This window comes from Taeniopygia guttata, chromosome 5 (assembly GCF_048771995.1).
Source record: "Taeniopygia guttata chromosome 5, bTaeGut7.mat, whole genome shotgun sequence".
Taxonomy (NCBI): domain Eukaryota; kingdom Metazoa; phylum Chordata; class Aves; order Passeriformes; family Estrildidae; genus Taeniopygia; species Taeniopygia guttata.
The window spans coordinates 32,628,304-32,647,590 of record NC_133030.1 but is presented as its reverse complement, the minus strand read 5'-3'; the positions used below and the strand labels follow the sequence as shown (position 1 = coordinate 32,647,590).

General features: G+C 36.5%; 1 protein-coding gene across 29 annotated transcripts in view; it reads left to right on the top strand.

Moving 5' to 3' along the window:
- The window catches only part of GPHN (gephyrin), a 269,956-nt gene that overhangs the window by 227,061 nt on the left and 23,608 nt on the right, over window positions 1-19,287 (top strand). For all 29 annotated transcript variants that reach the window (XM_030275515.4, XM_032748478.3, XM_030275514.4 and 26 more), the window contains 6 exons: window positions 1,656-1,748; window positions 4,891-4,946; window positions 9,819-9,938; window positions 12,377-12,435; window positions 12,641-12,794; window positions 14,596-14,717. In XM_030275515.4, the coding sequence (XP_030131375.2) occupies window positions 1,656-1,748; window positions 4,891-4,946; window positions 9,819-9,938; window positions 12,377-12,435; window positions 12,641-12,794; window positions 14,596-14,717 (604 nt within the window). The remainder of the gene's footprint in view (window positions 1-1,655; window positions 1,749-4,890; window positions 4,947-9,818; window positions 9,939-12,376; window positions 12,436-12,640; window positions 12,795-14,595; window positions 14,718-19,287) is intronic.

Sequence of the window (19,287 nt, the reverse complement as noted above, 5' to 3'; positions counted from 1 at the left end):
AAATGTCTGTGTCTGCATTCTTTTACTAAGTATAAGTGTACAAGCTTCTGTGAGCTTTCTAGTAACTTCTGTATTGTGTATCATGGGCACTGATATGCAGGTTTGCACAGGTGCATTAATGGCCATTACAAAAGTGCTTTTCTAGTTGCTTTAACAGGTTTCAGCAGCAATACAATTTTCATGGCAATATTTATTTCAGCCATGCAGCATGAATAGTAACTTCAGACTGAAAGATGAAGTTACTCATATGAATGTGAGCACAATGTCGTTATAGTTACAATAAATAATTGTTAACTAAATCCGTTTGTGTTAACAAGTAAAATACAATCGTCATTATAATGCCACTTCACTGGAGCTGAAATCAAGTAGGTGAACTTTTTAAACAAAACCTGCCCATTTAGTGTGCAGCAGTAGCTCTTTTGCCTTCCCAGTCGATCCAGAACCATGCAGATTTCCCTGTAAAATACAAAATATGCAGATTTGCTGTAAAATACAAAACATGCAGATTTGCCTGTAAAATACAAAACACATTTTATGCAGTTGTCTTTTTTGGCATGTCTCAAAGACCATCATCTCTAAAGCACATATCCATGCAAATTCTCCTGGCAGAAATAATCATGCATCCTCTCACTCCATTGTACTTTCAGCTGGATATTGCCTCCTAGTGCCACAATGCAGCCTAGGAGCACTGGGCTCTATTATGAGCAGGGCTTCCCTTCTTTTCCTTAGACATACTGGAATCAAGCCAGTCTCAATAGTTCTGAGCCATGTGTCCCTTCCCAGTACATCTAATCACACATGTAATAAATCTGCTTTCTCTCTCACACTATATCAAGGGCCAAGATACATATTTTCCATCTCGTTCCATATCATACTCAAAAAATAAAGCTCTTGCTGGTGCCATAAAAGTACCAGCCACTTGACTGAGGGTGAAGTAATTCATGTCAGTCTCTATAGGGAGACTGAGCCAAATTACAGCTCATCACTCCTAGTTGCTAAGTGAAGAAAAAGAGTATGTTTGAAACACCTATTAAAATATTTAGAACTAGAACACTGTAAATTTATATAAATAATTCTGCCACTTATGTGCACTCACTCTCCATTAAGCAGAAATGCTCTCAGCAATTAGGTGAAGCTGATCTATTGCAAAACTTCTTTGTCAATTTATGAAAACTGGTCCATTGTTAATGTTCTCAATTCATCACCTCTCACCTTCTGTACATAAGATTCACTTTTGAAATGTAATTTTACAAGTTTTTTAAAAGGGAATTTAATAAAAAGTCAAATAAAGTAAAATAAAGAAAATACATATATTTGAGAGCTCTTACAGGAAAAACTCATCCTGAAGAAACAAATACTTGTTTTTCTGTCTTGTCCGTAATCAGAGCTATCACCTTTGGGTCGGGATACTTGACATTCAAATCTACTGTCAACAATTTCACCATAACCAGGAGCACAGACTTAAACAAATCCTTTATCATAACTTTCACACTCCAGTCTTTTTTCCTGTGTGTAGGGTCAAAAATCAAAAGCCTGAGAGATCGATATGTCCCAAACACATGCATTTCATCTATTGGAGGGCACAGCTGTTAACTTTGTTTCCCCTTTTCACTCACTGTAATGACACAGAACATGGTCTTTTCTCTTTATTCTAGATGGAATGGGACGAGTCCTTGCTCAAGATGTTTATGCAAAAGATAATCTACCACCATTTCCAGCATCAGTAAAAGATGGTTATGCTGTCAGAGGTAAACACTCACTTTGTGGACATGTAGTATAGTGTCTGCTACTTTATAACATGTTAATTCACCTGTTTTGGATCCAGCAGGGGTTATTTTGGTTTAGATTTGATACACATCGTTGCTGAGGTCACAGTGATATAAAATGCACTGTCTTGACGGAAGGCCACAAAGCCTTCCTGCAAATCTTTTAAGTGGATGCTGGTGCACACAAGCAAATGTACATCCATGTGTGCTCCTAGATGTGCACTTCAGTTACTCATGCATTTATTGGAAACATTTAAAATTCAGGACAATAACAGAACATCTGTTTCTGAATTATGGATTCATCTTCCATTCCTCTGTTGTAGATTTAATGAGGACTTTTTTATATATATTTTACGTTTTTGAACCGTTACAGATATTGATTACATCAGAGAATTTTCTAAGAACTTATCATAATGTTCTCTTATGGAGACACCTCAAAAGAAGAGATTCTTACTTTAAAAAGACTGCAGCTGCCATATATGAATAAAATTAGTCATATGTCTGTGTTCATTTCAAGCGGCAAATATGATTTCCCAAGAAACCTGAATTTACACTCTGCTTTGCCACTAGGTGCCACGTCACTTTGAGCCAGTTGCTTCTCTGTGCATCAGTTTTTCCCTTTGTAAAGCAAGAATAATGATGCTCACCTCATATGTCTTTGAAGGAAATTTAAAATATACAGAATTGAACATTATACTAGTAGTGATTTAATTGTGGTAGCGGTTGAATCATTATAACACCATGTTGAAATTTGTACAACCAACTTTCTTCTAGGGACATTAAAATATCTTTTGTGTTGCTGGCGGTTGAAACCATGGAAAGCAACTGCCCATGAAACAGACTGCCTGGAGACCCAGGCAAAAGATGTAACCCAGTAGCTTCCCGATACATTCGATATATAAGTAAAGTTTCAGGTCCACAAGATGAGTGTGCATGAGAACAGGCAGACCAAAATGACTAGTAACTTGATCTGGGAGTGCATACGTAGCCAGAGAAATGCAGGTAATGTAACACTGAGAAAAGCTAAGAGAGTGGGCTCTGAGTAGAATGCTGAGTGACAAGGGCCTCGGGATCAAGCCAATGCTGTCTTGCAACCTGATTGCTGCAGGGTAAGGCAAAGCACGAGTACAATCTCAGTAAACGTGCAGAATGATCAGAGTGATCATGAATGCCATTTTCAGCAACTTCTGTCAGAACCAACACACAAAGCCTAATTTTGGTGGTGAGTTTAAGCAGAGTAGCACTGATATATTTGAAGGCGTTCAGAGAATGACACTAGAGCTGGTGAAACGGCTGGAAGGAATGTCCTGTGAGAAGCAGCTGAGGATTTGGGTTTGTCTTGTTTGAGGAAAAGTATGTTGAGAGGTGACCTCATGACTCCCTACAGCTCTCTGTGGAGGGGAAGGGCACAGAGTGTCCAGTGACATTATGTGTGGAATGGTTGAAAGCTGTGCCAGAGAAGGTTTAGCTTTGACATCAGGAAATATTGCTTTACCAAGAGAGTGGGCAGACACTGGAACAGACTTCCTGGAGAGTGGGTTGATGCCCCAAGCTTGTCTCTGTGTCAAAGGCATTTGGACAATGCCTTTAATAATTTGCTTTACATTTTGGTTAGCCCTGAATTGATCAGGCAGCTCTATTCTATTCTATTCTATTCTATTCTATTCTATTCTATTCTATTCTATTCTATTCTATTCTATTCTATTCTATTCTATTCTATTCTATTCTATTCTATTCTATTCTATACTGTTTTGTTATATTCTTATTATTCTTCTGAACCTGTTATCTTAGGATATGGAAAAAAAAAAGCTTTTAGGTAGAGATAATATTGACTACATTAATGGATACTTCTTACAAAAAATTAAGGATTAGCTTTCATTGGCATAACGTCTGCTCAAACTGCTGTTCTTTTCACATTTTATATCAGTTGTGTGTCATCTATAAACATTGTCTCCATATTATTATTAGTAGGGGAATAAAATCTAATTCAGTAGCATTTTTAAGCATTTTAAATTATTTTAAGCCTGATGCAGTAGCATCAGGTTTAAAATAATTTATCTATTAGAGATTTCCTTCTCTTCTTTTACTGGACCATACAAGAGCATTTTTTTTTTCAGTGCAGGTCTAACAACTCTTTTCAGTAGTATTGCATGCATTATTCAAGGATATCTAGTTGAAGACTCCTTTTCTACTTTTTTGAGTTCACTCTACAGCTCATAGATTAGTCTGTTTGATAGACTTTTAAAGCTAAATTAATTATTAGTTTTCAAACATGGCCAAGTACCATAGAGAATGCATGAGCCAATGCATGAGTACAAATGTGATAAATCATAGACTGAGTGGACATCCTTCCTGAAAGTAGTTCTTCTCCATACAAGGTTATCTAGGTGTATATTCAGGGCTCCTGAAGTAAAACCCAAGTTATTAAGATAAAGGTTGTCACTGATTAGATTTCATATCTAGGAAATCAACTTTTGACAGCTACAGATTTAAAATTAATAATAATGCAGATTTAAATGTGGTTTTTTGAGCCTAGTTTGTTGGAGCACTCTAGGCAACATGACTGCTGTGCTTGGAAAGGCCGAGCTGCTTGTGCTTTACACATGCTTTACACCATGGTAAACCCTATAACACCACTAATGCAACTTGCTGAAAGACCTTTGAGGCAGGCAGGAGTTTAAATACCATTAGTAATTTTGTCTTTGTTGTCCCTGTAAAAATGCAGATTTGCTAAATTGGAAGTCCTGAAGACTTTTTAAATCAGTGATATCTGATTCCTAATTTTCAGTATTGCAATACTGTCATGAACACCCTTAAATCTTTGTTATTAATGTAATTCCTTCTAGTCTTCATTTACGTGACCTCATACAGCCCAGAAAATTTCAGTTAAAAATAATCTGTTTTCTAGAGTATTTTTTTCTGGAGTATTTGTGTTTTTTAAAATAATAAACACACCTCAAACAGACCTAAAAGGTAAAATGTTTGCAGAACTTCTATAACATTAGTCATGCTAACACTGAAGAACTGAACTTTAGATCATCTTTGCTCTTCTCCTCTTCGTTATTTATAACGCCATAATTTGTTTTGGTTCAGTGTTTACCATTTATGTTGTCCCTCTTAACAGCTGCTGATGGCCCAGGAGATCGATTCATCATAGGGGAATCCCAGGCTGGTGAGCAGGTGAGAACAATTTCTTTTCTCTTTTTTTAATGTATTTTTCTTCTGTAAGATTTTGCTTCGTGTTTTTACAAGCCTTGCTAGTGCTCCAAAATCAGTAGTCTTGGATGTGGTGTGAAGTAGGACACAGCTGTATTGACCCTCCTGCTATGTGCCTTGGGACATGATTTCAGAAAGTGAGGTAGTACAGTTACATAAGGAGCTAACAAGGATATCCCAAAATACTTCCGAGCATTGTGCTGACATGTCTGATAGGAGTGCATGCAGTAACGTTCTGCCCTGGTCCAATGTTTGAGGACATGAGATTTCTAGTGGCACAACAATTCATAAGCAGAGAAAAGAATGATTTAACCTCCTCCTGCTGACAGATTTTTAAGGATGTCAGCCCAATGACTGTTTTCATAAGATGCTTCCATTTTTCACACTGATAGCTGCAAAATGAAGTGTGTAAATTTTTTATTAAGCTTTTACAGATAGGTAACAATCAGAACAATCTTGAGGAAGCGTGGCAGCAGCCTGATTTGAGGCTGGTTTGTGAGAATAGTGTTTGTGCACCTTAGCTGATACACAGATTGATTTTAAAAGCAAGTTGAGCTGTTTGTGACCTGCTGTGCTCTATAAATATTCATTAATAGATGCATTTTGTGATCTGTTCTCAAATTCAAGAGCGTATTTCATTAAATTTCTGTACTCATACTGAGGTAACGGGAGAAAAAAATCAGTTATGTTCAACTACTATTATTCCATCCATTTAATCATATCTGGCAGCTGTGTTCAAGAAGCTGTGTTCATGAGTTAGTCCAAAATGTTTCTCCAGCTATTTTAAGTCCTGATTTATAATTCTGTGTATTGTATGGGAAATGATGGAGAAAGGGAAAAGTAACAGGCAAAACAAGGAATCTATCAATTTTAATGAGGATTTTATAGTATGTCAATTTTGACTGCTAAACAAAAAAGTCCTAATAAAATTGACATATTTCAAAAGTTGTATCAGGTTTTAGAAGTATTACTAGTTGCAAGATTATTCAATTTTTTTAAATGGACTGGAACTGTCTCTAAATGTGTAATAGACATTTAATTTGGCTAATCATGATAGGAGGAACTGTAAAAATTGTTTTTGCTTCTGGTCCCATCCATCATTATGAATTACACTTGGGTATAATAGACATCTTCTCAGTACTGATATTCATGTGAACTTAGATTAATGGGTCAGTTGCACAAAATATGTAAAATTACTTTAAATTCTAAAAAAAAACAAAAGAAAATGAATTCAGCAGTTTTTAAACCTGCCTTATACTTTTAGCCCTCCTGACTGCATTTTCAAGCATTGGTCCAGAATCCAAAAGATTCAAAGACAACTATTTTTACAACCCTTTTTATGATCACTATAAAATAGCAAGAACCAGCAGAGCAACCTGCTGAATTTTCACTCCTATCACTATTCTCCTGTCATCAATATTATCATTTTGCTACTTAAATATCACAGCACAGTGTTGCTTAAAAGCAGTACTGTTGAAGTTGTCTCTAATAGGGAGTATTTCCCATTAGAGGTCTGAAGTGTTTCAGTGTCCTAATCAGTTCAGCAGGTTTGTACAAAAGATAAAAGGGCAAATGGAAGCTGCTTCCCTCCTACAAAGTTCAAGAGCTCACAAATGTCTCTCTACAGGGACAGTCTGTCCTCCCAGATTACGGGGAATAGGAAAGCTCTCTGGCAAGGAGCAAAAACTGGGTGGGAAGCAGGCATGCAGGGAGAGACTATTTCTGAAAATACCAGTGGCAAGTTAGAAAAACAAGACTGTTGACCTCAGAATAATTGGTCAAAGTGTTTTTTTGGGGCAAGCACATCTTCAGGTTCATCTCCTTCCCAATAAATTATTTATAGCCTTGGAAGGCTCCTCAGTCTCATTTCACCCTTCAGTCCCTCCCAGCAGCAACATTCTGCTTTTCATGTTACAGACCAATTAACAGAATGATTCACAGCAGGGAGTTCAAAATAGATTTAGATTTGGCTCCTCCTGTAGGGAAAAAGGTTACATAAATGCTAGTAGCAAGGAAGACGATGGTACTGAATTGCAGAGAGGCCATATAGCCAAGTTGGACATTTCTGTATCAATTTTTGTGTGTTTTCTGATTTTCATCTCCATATGGTCATGTTTATGTTAACCCTTTTATTGTATATCAGGGAAAGCTTTCAGACATTACCCTGCTTTGGGAAGGTTAGGGCACACTTGAGATTACTGGTCACGAGCCACCCACAATGGCCTGTGTGTAACACACTCAGCCATAGGAAACATGGTTTTCCTTCTGTAGACTTACATAGACCATAGCATTACCTGCAAGACTTCCTAAAGGTAAGAGGCACTGCAACTAACCAGCTACACTATTAGAATGAGAAGCAGGCATTTTCCATTATTCCATTAACTTGTGCCTTTTTACAGAAAGGAGCATGGATGATTCTGAATCACACAGGAGAGGTATAATCATGTGCAGGAGAAAATGCCTGAGATAGGAGCTGTGCTTAGTAAATTATTTCTGGGTTTTATTCCGTGACTAAAATTGAGTAGGTTATCAGTAATGAAGGCAAAGGACAGAAACCAGTATTGCCCCATTGCAGGTAAAAGTGAGATCTCAAAGGCCTTTAGAAGAGCTTCTTTGAAATTTTTGCACATTAATATATTTTCCAAGAAGCAATCATTTCTTTTTCTCCAAAAGATCTGTCATAGAGGAACACAGCCCTGGAGATTCACAAATAAATCTGATGGTTGGCTTTTGTTCATAAAGTTAATCTGATCAAATTCTCAGCAGACAAAAATGAAATTAAATATATGCACAAGATAACCAGTTCTAAAAGCAATTGTATCATGAATTTGTTTAAATGTATCACATCATTGCATCTCAAAAAATTAACTCATCTAACAATAAACTCCAAAAACATGGTTAGTTACATCACATTTTTTCACCATAGGCTCTGATTTGTGGCAGTAGTAGACATTTTGTATTCTCTGTGATGCATTTTAATAGACAGAAATTTTTTATGCAATACATTTTTCCTCTGAAATTTGTAATTAAAGACAAGAATACTTAGTAAGTTCAAAATAATATTACCTATTTGTAATCTTTAGATTATATCTACAATGGTATGCAAAATACGTAATCCAAGGCATAAGCTTTGCCTTTTGTAACATTTCTTTTCGTAAAAATCAAAATTACATAGTAGATAGCATTATTTTCCCTTTTAAGCAGCTTTAGTATAAATGGCAGTATTTCTGCTATCCATCCACAACTCCTTGAATAGTGTGGTGAGGAATAAATGCCATTTTCTTAAAAGTGGTTTTTTTTAATGGCATCTGGTTTAGATACCTACATTATGATGGCATGAATCTTGCCCTAAAAATACACTAACTGTGACATATGGCAAGTGTGGGTCTTATTTATGTTCTTCTCCAAGGATATTAGATTTCCATTACCTGTAGAAAAGGGTTAAGATTAAGTCAGTTCTAGGCTCAGTTCTTGGAATACAAAGGTCACTGTGATACTGTGGTAAGCCAGACAAAAAACATCCCCAGAGTTTTTTTCCTAGGGCTTCTGTCCCCGGTGTGTGAAATACACTCATTTCAAAGTAGAACTCACCTTTCAGAGGTTATGACAGGGCTGAAGTGGAGTAGAAGAATGGGCAAGGCAAACAGCTTTATGCAGCTACAGTGCTGACCACTGGTCTAGAGTCTGGCTGTGTCTGTCACCCTCCTGACAAAAGTCATGGAGTAAATTCCTGCTGGGCAGGAGCAGGTAATAGTCCTGAAAGGTACTGCCTGCAACCTGTGGGTTGCTGTCAAATGTGTGCTTATTACAGTTTGAGAAGTCCTGGATGTATTCCAGCACTGCATATGGAGTACAGAGTCAATGTGCACATGAGTTCTACGTGTGACACGTACAGAATATGTAGCTCTGATCACAGCTGCATAGATCTCTCTGTAGCACATGTTCACTTATAACAGTGAAACCTAAATAAGCCAGGCTTCCTGCAGTGCTGGGAGGAGCCAGCAATGAAATCTCAGTCATCATATCAGCGTCTTCTAATTTCATTTTTTTAGGATTATTTTAGTTATTTATTTCTTAAATAGTTATGGTCAAATTACAGTTTTACTCTGGATTTTGACAAATGTTTATTAAAATAGTCTGCCTGGTGAGAAGTGTTATTAAAACCATATCATTTGTTTTATCATGTTGTTCTGGTATTTTTCTGTTCTTTATACTGCTTCTGCTGAAACGTTTTAGTGTTCTGTGACTTTATAGATTTGTATAATATTATCAATTTTAGGTTATTCTAAATTGACCCTCAATAGATATTCTCTGTGAACTACTATTGAGCTGTCTCAGTGTTAGAAAATCTACCTAAAAATTAAACAGTTGGTTACATTACTATTATATGTTGGTTTTTCATAAATAGTGTGCTGGTAAAACAAAACAGAACAAAAATCCAACCAAAACATTTCAGCCCTGGCAGCCAGAGTGCTCTGCAAAAATATTTATGTACTGGGAACTGCTAGATTTTTGTTCATGGAAGTTTCCATCTAACAGTTAATTTTTTAGGCCAGTTATTTTTCTGTGCCAAATATTTTTCTGAGTATTAGTATATTCCTTCTTCTGAAAGTGATAGAAATATAGGGAGAAAAAACCGAAGCCACCTAATATGCGGCCATATAAATAAAACCAGGTGTGAATTGGAGTTTATTGTACCTCTTGATATTGCTCACAGTATATCAAGAGTCATGCTGAAAATATGAATTCTGGTCTTTTAGATAGATTACTTGCGTAAAGTTCCAGTGGCTTGATTTTTTTCCAAAAAGATATTAATTCTGATTTTTTATTTTTCAGCCAACTCAGACTGTGATGCCTGGTCAGGTAATGCGTGTTACAACTGGTGCTCCAATTCCATGTGGTGCTGATGCAGTGGTGCAAGTGGAAGATACAGAGCTCATCAGGGAATCAGATGATGTGAGTCACAAGTTTAAAAACATGTTTTTCTTTTGTGTGCAGCAGTAAATGGCGCATGATACAATCCTGTAAATATGAAAGGCAGTCATACAGAAAAGCTCTTCCATAATCTCAGAAGTTTGAGGATTTTTGCATCAGTTCCTAGTGGCAATTCTCACTTTTCCAGGCTGTGAAAACAATACCACAGACCCTTCTGTTCTGACTGATATTTCATCAGAATGCTGGCTCTAAAATGCTTGGGAGCATGATTTGGGTGAAAGGCAAATGCTTCTTGGAAATCCATGCCTACAGTCCTATTCAAATGCCTACTGTATTCACATTTTAAAACACAGACTAGTGGAAATCTCACCAGATAAGAAGGGGAAATGTTTTTTTTTAATTACGTGTTGATCTCAGAATAATACAGAATTACTGTATTATTAGAATTAATTACATCAGAATTACTGCTGATGTAATTAAAGCTGAATATGATTTTCTGTGGGATAGTGAACTGTTTTAAGTGCTGAAAAATCCATGGGATGGCTTGGGTTCTTTTCAACTGTGCTATGAAGACAGTTCAGTATTATCAGATTTGGTCTTGTTTCAGCAAAAGTGAATTTGGTGGATTTTGGAGAATACTTTTTTGTACAAATACCTTCCAATAAATCTGTTTAGAAAATGAGGTTTTGTTATGAAAGAGGGGAAGTAAATGCTTTTTTAAACTACAACTAAGATTTTTTAAAGTCATTTGTGCTCCTTTAAAATGAGAACATTACTGAATTTAAGACCTCTGAAAACCAAGAAATTGATAAGGTGCATATTCCTCCAAAATAAACCTGGTTTTGAACAGATTTTCCAGTCTGCCTTTAAATCATACTAGTGGAATACCCTACAAATACTGCAAATAAGAACACAGAAAGAAAACACAGAAAAAGAACCACAGGAAAAAATATTAATACTGTAGTACTAATTCTGTATGCACAGTTGTCTCAACATGGTGAAATAGCTTTTTATGAAGCAGAAGAGCTCTCTGTAGACAACTTTATTCCAAAGAGTCCATCTTAGACTTCCTTTATGTTGCTGTGTTTGCTTCTGTGATTTCAAGGCACAACCATCATGTTTGCTGTCATCTGAGAGACTTCAAGGCAAGAAGTTGTCTCTTATTGACACAACTTCCAAGTTCAGCTTTGTAATGAACTACGTTCTGTGCTCAAATCAGCCTTTGCTCTACTGCTGCTGTTCTGGCAAGCTGTTCCACTTTGCTACAGCTCAGTGTCAGCATTGTGATTGCAGCTGGGCTGTGAGCAGGTGAATTCTAGCGTTCAAAACTGATAAAGACTGCAAAAACTGAAACTCACTCTCAGTATCCTTCCTCATGCCTTATTAATTTTATTAAATGCATAGATTTTTACATCTGATGAAATCAGCAAGCTGTCTATGCTGTCCTTCTTCCTAGCAGGGAAATTATTGAAATTATCAATTCTGCTTTAAGGTTGCAGGTGTATATTTATAGATTATATCTTCCTGAAAAATACACCATTGCCTTCATTGCTTTTTAATCATTCCATTAGCTTTACTGAGCAAGTTTTTTGTCGCCATTGCCCGTGTCATCTTGAGAGGACTACCACATTGCAAATGTGGTGGCACTACGTCCTAAGGTAAAACCAGAATTTTTTCCAGTCTAAGTTTAGATTTAGTGCTACTGACAGGCTGGCACTATCTCAAATCTGAGTGTATATATCATCAACTCATTTGTATATATCATCAACCCAGGGCTTAAAATTAAATATTAATGATAGAGGTCATGTGCCATTTATTGGCATTGAATGAATCACCAAACTATTGACATTCTGCACAAGGAAGTGCATCAGACTCTTCAGGCCACTGTGTCTTGTTCACAGTAAATAAAGAAGATGAATGAGGCCCTTTCTGATTCATACAAGGCTCTCAAGTAGGAGTATCCACTACAGGAATCTACATGAAAATCCTGAACCAGCAGCAGCACATAGCTTCTTTCTACCTTTCTGCTAATGTAATGGCCTACTGTCTACCACAGACTAATGGCTTGTTTGAAGTGCCATCTTTGAAATGGTTTGACCGGATCAAGTTGGCTGAGAGGAATAGAAAGAATCCACTCAGTCTACCAGATCAATTATGTAAATAGGAAAGCTATATAAACACAGGTATCATTTAAAAAAAAAAAAAAAAAAGGAAAGCTAAAACTACATATTCAGTGAGTGCTGGTCCTCCCCTAGTGAGCTCATTATAAAGAGTATTATATAAAATGCTGTTCAGTTTTAGCACACATTGTGTTACAACCTTGACAAATCGGGAGAACAATATGATGCTTAAGCCATAATGTCTCAGTGTAATGAGTGCTCTGTAGACTTCTGAGAAATTATATATCAATCTTATTTGAATAGTTCAGCTGACCATATGTGATGTCCTTGTGTTTGTAGGGCACTGAAGAACTAGAAGTTCGAATCCTGGTGCAAGCTCGACCAGGCCAAGATATCAGGTCTGTATTTATTAAAATATCTCTGTTAGAAATTGAAGGGCTGATGAATTTCAAAGTAATTTTCCAATCATGAGTGCTGCTGACATTTTGACAGGCTAAGGAGCGTCCATGGACACTTCTGACCTGGAGCAGGACCAGTGAAGGAAAGGTACTTTGAATCTCATTCTGTTTCTCTTTCATGTTGTTTTTCTGTCCTGATTTTCAGACCCATAGGACATGACATTAAAAGAGGTGAATGTGTGCTGGCTAAAGGAACCCACATGGGTCCATCTGAGATTGGTCTCTTAGCAACTGTTGGAGTAACTGAAGTAGAAGTTAACAAATTTCCAGTGGTTGCAGTAATGTCAACAGGGAACGAGGTAAGAAAAGTTTGTTTAGAATTATAGTCTGAATTTTTTTTGAGGCAATGTTTTGGATAGTGATTTCCACCCAACTCCCAAGCAGACTCACTTTTGATGGCAATTCATGCTGACATGAGCTATTTTTGTGAGGCATTAACCCATAATAATCTGCTTGTGTTTTCTCCCTTAGGGGCTTTCTCACTCTCTTTGCCAAAATTTTGGTAATGTATCCAACCATGTCCCACCTATTTTCCTCCTGCCAGCAAGGGAGAGCCTGTGGAGTAGTTGGGGTTGTAATTCATGTTGCCAGTCATGACTGAAGTGTAATTTATTTTAAGCAACACCTTCTCTGTCTATAACACAAATGGCAGACAAGCTATCTTGGGAAACTGAATAGTTCTACCAAATGCCTTGTTGCAGTATTGTGCCTCAATATTCTTTCTTATAGTAGCACATATTGAAATCCAGACACTCTCCTGTTGGTAGACTAGCAGACCAGCTTTATAATTGCTTTAACTGTATCAGAAAAATCAGGTTTAAGATTAAGTTAATTTACTAACTTTACATATGTTGTGTGTTGGCCCAGGACAGCAACTGTACCCGCTCACTTCTTCCAGCAGCAGGACAGAGAAAGAATAGGAAGAGCAAAACCTAAAGAACATGTGGGTTGAGACAGCATGAAGTTTTAACTGTCCTTTAAGACAAACTTTTTGAAACCTAGCCACAAATATTAAATCAGTATCTGTATTCTCATACAGCTGGAATATGTTCAATTTTGAAAGATTTTGAAAACTTTTAGTAGGTTGAAATTTGTCATCTAGGGTACAGATTATTGCCAGATTTCATAGCATAAACAGGGTGTGGCATGCAGAAACCAAACTACTAACTGAGGAATAAATCCATAGAGCAACAAGGATTATAGGTGGTGATTTTCTGATTAGTAACTTCCATATGATTGAAGATTCTTTCATGTCATTAAAGGGTCCTTTACTGATGTAGGCATTCTCTTTTGTAAAATGTTGAAACATTCTTTAACATCCTATGACAATCTTCACAGAAACAGAGCTGCAAGCCAAAGCATAACATTTACCATGCTCCACTTCTCATTATTCTTACCTTACTACCTAATGCTGTGATTTTGACAGATACATTCTTATTAGTAGTATTATTATTTACCTCCTGTCAATATTGTATTGTCTTTTTGTGTCCTACATTGGCATTACTAATATATATAAAACATACATTTACATATGTATGTTTTGTGGTTTAGCTTCCAAAATATGTAACACATGTGAGGTAATTGCCACAATAGACTATCTTGAGAGGAAGTTTTTAATCCAAATCAGTAATTGATATAAGAATTAAGCATAAGGTTTCTGCCTATTAATTTGAAGCAGACTGTTGTATTTAAAAGGTATCTTTTGGTAAGCAAATGACGAACTTGAAAATGTTCATTAATTTCTTTAAATCTGGTTAACAACATCAATGAGATTCCGTTAAAACCATTTAAAAAGAACAATAACTTGAAAACTTAAAAGTTTTTGGTTTGATTGCTAATGTCTGAGGTTAGAAGCCATGTATTCATAAGGAGTAAAAATGTTTTGCAGACATGAACCAGTAGAAAAAACTAAACAAGATGGAGGATTGGACTAAACAAGCACATTACATATCTTATTAATTTAAATTCACTAAATCACTTTATACATATATTTCATGATATGTGTCTAAAAATATCCTGTCCAACCTGAAGAAAAAATTCTCACTTGTGTAAAGCACAGTATTCCAAGGAGACTGACTGAGAGTGTTTCTGGTTTTATAGCTGCTGAACCCTGAGGATGACCTCTTGCCAGGAAAGATTCGGGACAGCAACCGTTCAACTCTCCTAGCTACAATCCAAGAGCACGGCTATCCAACAATCAACTTGGGAATTGTGGGTGATAAGTAAGTACCACATGTTAGTAAAGATGTCACTTCATATTCATGTGATGCACTTTATGGCATCCATGGGAAAAAGAAATGCCAGAGAAAATGTCACTCATTACAAATGTCACAGTGTTGTGACAAGGCACATCTTGAAGAAAGTAGTTCACCCTTTTCATTATAGAAAGAAATAAGTATTCTAATATTAGGATGAATCTTTTGAAAAAAAAAATGTAATGATGTTTAATTTGTTTTGCATTCTGTTTGTTGAAACAGATAATCTATCTCCTGTTGAAAATTGAATTTATTGCTGCCGTATCCTTCCAAGCACTAGACTTAAAATACATAATGGGAGAGAGTTTTACAGCAGCTATACTTTTTTTCTGGTCAAATAAAGGGAGAAGGAAGTTTCTCTCAGAGATTATTTTCCATGCCAAAATTGTTTTATAGTATCAATTTTTGTCATATTCTGAGTCTTTTGAGAAAGGCCCCACTGCTTCATATTGCTCAATATTTCCAGAAATATGTGGAAGAATTTTTTTTTTTAATTTTAGTGATCTTTGCTTTGATTGCCACAGAGTAGCAATCAGACCCTACTGATCAGTCTTTCTGTTCATCTGATAGCCAATTGCTACTTGTTTCCCAGTGGTAGTGAAGTGGCATCTCTTGAGAGCTCTGGGATAAGTGATTGAAGTGTTCAACTTTCTGTCCTTTGCAAGACTGGGCAGTGACTGCTATCCATGGCTTGAGTTTCTCAGCATAATGTATTTCCTCAATGTATTGAGACCTAGAGGCTTTGAATAGTCTTCCTTGCTTTTCTGTTGGGGTATCAAACCAACTGATAGACTTGGTTTGACAGGGAGTTGTTCAGGTCATCCCAGTGGGTAATTGAAAGTAAAAATAAAAAGGAAAAGAAAAACAGATAAGCAGATGACAAGGTCCCAATCAGGGACTAAAAGGTTACTATTACAGAACAGGTAATTTCAAGCCCAGTTTTCCTTAAAGCACTATTCAATACAAAACATCACTAGCTTGACAGAAAGTATATGAATGGGCCAGCCACTGCATGGATTTGCAATAATTAAACCAACCTGCATGGTGGTTGCAGGAAATGCAGATGACTTTGAAGTACTCTTACAGGGAATGCGACATCACAGTTGTGATCTTAGGGAAGGCAAACTCTTCTGGATACTCTCACTGAGTCTAAACTCATGAGGCTCTTCTTTCCAGGAGTGGTATCTAAATTTCCTGGATCACTAGAGCTTTCTATATTTTAAAGACATTTTTAAACTTTAAAACATAAATAGAAAAGTTTTCAAATGAAACTATTATATTCAGAGATCAGTTTCTAGATTTGTGTAGCTAAGAAAAAAAAAAAACAGCCACAAAAAGTCTCTTACTTCCTGGGAGTCATCTCTGTGTAGAGGGATTGGCAGGGGTTTTCTTCAGCAAAATACTGTAGGTGGAACTTTTTACCACTTGCAGGAGCAAAAGTAATAGCTACTGTTACCAACATTATTGTCAATGACAACTTACATCCTGTGTTACCAATGGCTTCAACCGGTGGACAAGATGCTTTCCCTGGTAGTCCCCTCTGAAAAAATAAGACTGTAAAGCTTGTTTGTTCTTTCTGGCTTTGTCCTAATCTAATAGGTACAGTGTCAACTTTGTTGTAAAGTCAACACTATCAAAAGGAGAGTTTAACTTAAGGTCATTGTGCAAAACTGTAGCTATGTACTCCATTGCCTTCAGGAATTGTTTCTGTTCTGTTTCTCCTAGGCATGGAGAGTCTGTGAAGATAATTTTGAAAGTAATAAATGACAAACAACTTTCAAATCATAGAATCATTTAGGTTGGAAAAGACTAAGTCCAACCAGCATTGCCAAGTCCATAACTAAACCATGTCCCCAGGTGCCACACCTACATGCCTTTTAAATACCTCCAGGGATGGAAACTCCATCACTTCCCTGGACAGCCTGTTGCAATGCTTGATGGCCCTTTCAGAGAAGAATTTTTTCCTGATATCAAATCTAAATCTCCCATGCTGCAACTTGAGGCCATTTCCGCTCATCCTGTCACAGGGTACTTGGGAGAAGAGCCCAATCCCCACCTGGCTATACCCTCCTGGTTGTAGAGAGTGATAAGGTCTCCCTTGTACCTCCTTTCTCCACGCTGAACAATTCCAGTTCCCTTAGACACTCCTCATTAGATGCGTGCCCCAGATCTTTAAACAGCTTCATTGCTCTTCTTTGGAATATCTCTCTTGTAGTGAGTGAAATTTAAGGCCCAAGAGAACTTCTTGTTTTTCTAGATTTTTTACAAATATATTTTATGGCCTTTTTTTACTTGTCAGATGCTAGCTGAACACCAGGCAGCAAACAAATATATCCGTCTAAGTAAGTGCCTGCAGCTTTGCTTTCAGTTATGGAAGAGGTTGATTCTTTTGAATCTTAGCTATTAAAATCATCTCTGAGTCTTGAGATAGTTATTTCCTTAGCAAAGGTAGTAACTGTTCTTTTTAAATGTTTGGTTTTCTGCTTTTTTCTGTTTCTTGCTAACAAAGCAGCTTCTGCAGAGGTAGTTACTTTACTCATAGAATAGAGATAATATCCTCCAATCACAGAGTGTACTTTGCAGTAAGGTTTGAAAGAATAATTTAGTACTGTTGACTTAGCTAAGAATCTTCTGCACCAGATATCAGGATTCAGTCTTAGCAAGTCTTCTGTCATTCTTCCTCACTCACATGCCCAATCCATATCTCTACAGCAAAATGCACCTGCAGTTCTGTTTCACTCAAAAGGCAAATCTGCCTGTGTAAATCAGTTTGATAAGAAGTACGGTGTTATTTCATGGTGTTATTCCATGGTGTTATTTCAGTATGTAATAAAGCTAACAGAGTGTTGCCCATACGCATATTTCAGTACATACTTTTGGACTAACATGACTGATTTGATGGAGTACTGTGGCACTTGGACAAATGCAGACTTACCAGAAAGATATTACAAAGGGTACAATTTTGACACTTTAGATGGCATGTTTGTAGAAGAGAGGAACAAGCCTTCAGTGTCTGTTTTATGGGTTACTGAACTTAAACCATGTGTGTTTGTGTGTGCTCATGTATATGTGCATTTTGTGTGTATAATATGTATCCAGACATTGAAAAACAAATTTTATATGCCTGCAATATCTACTGGTGTAGTAAAAATACTGGCAAACATACTTTTCAGAAGGAAAATTTTAAAATTTGTACTTTTTCTTCTAATGTATCAGGGTATATATTTCTTCCTTCTCATACTTTAGATTTGGGTGATTGTTTTCCTATTTCCTTTTTAAAATACAATTTTCATGGGGCAAATTTTACTTCATTTTACTGGGAGTACCACTTCCTGTGCACCATAAGCACTAAGGGAGCACAGTTGAGTGTTACAATTGTTGTAATGAGTCAGGTTTCTAACAGCCATGGAAATCCTCTTCAATCATATTTGCAGATCTGATATTCAAGCATAAAAAAAATTTTAGAGTAGCATTTGCAAAGACAAACTTAGAGGTTATTCCTATATCTAATTTCAGCATACAAGTCACTCAGAGGTGTTTAGGTAAAAAAATAGCTTGTCTAGCTGCTTTAAAGCCACGTGATAGATGTAAACACAGAGATTGTGGAAAGGTGGGGAAGCACACTGAATGTCTGGGTTTCTGAAGAGTAGTTAGAAGCATTTTAAAAATGCCTTTGCATACTAATCATATGTGAAATTACATTTTGAACTGACCACTCAAGTCTGACTTAGCCTAAAGCTGTACTTTCATTTGAAACCAATGTTATATTTATTTTGGGAGCATTTTAATGATTTCTGAGATTGTCACCATCATTTCTGTTGTCATAAATTGCATATATCACTCAATATTCAAAATAAAAACCAGCAATTCCAAAACCCTTAGATAAAGTTTTCAGTTGAAATCCTAGAAGAAAGCAACAGGAGCTGAAGTTAGGTCTGGCCAGAAGCCAAGATTTTCTATATTTATGTTCTTAGCACGTAAAAGCCAAGCTGTAGTAGAGTAGAAATGGAAGATATATCCATTTCCAGAGTTACTGCAAACACAAGAAACAAATGCAAAACTAAGGAAGGGAAGAACCCTTCTGATACTGTTGCTGCTGTTAGGTCTTATATTTTTTGTCTGAATCTCAGAGTCACTTGTGAAAAAATTATACAAACAACTGGCCAGTTAAAGTTGGTATTCCAATGTACTTTTGAATGTTGCCTCCTAATAACAAGATCAAGTGAAAAAAGCTTCTAATTTCATTTACTTTGCTTATAGATTATGAATTCATTTGGTTTTTTGGAAACTAATGATAAAAATAAGTTGCATATCTGATCTGTAGAGGTCTAATTGTCAGGATGTTTTTGTGTCTGATTATCATTTGTTGTTGTTTTTTGTATTCCATTGTTTAAAGTGTAAAGTTTAGCCCTAGCAAAATCTGCTGCAGCATGGACCTCTGTTTTACAGAGTCATCTTCCCTTTTGACAGCTTTTCTTCTATGAAATACTTTCTTATTAAACTTGCTAAGGAATTTTGATCATGTATGTAATTAATT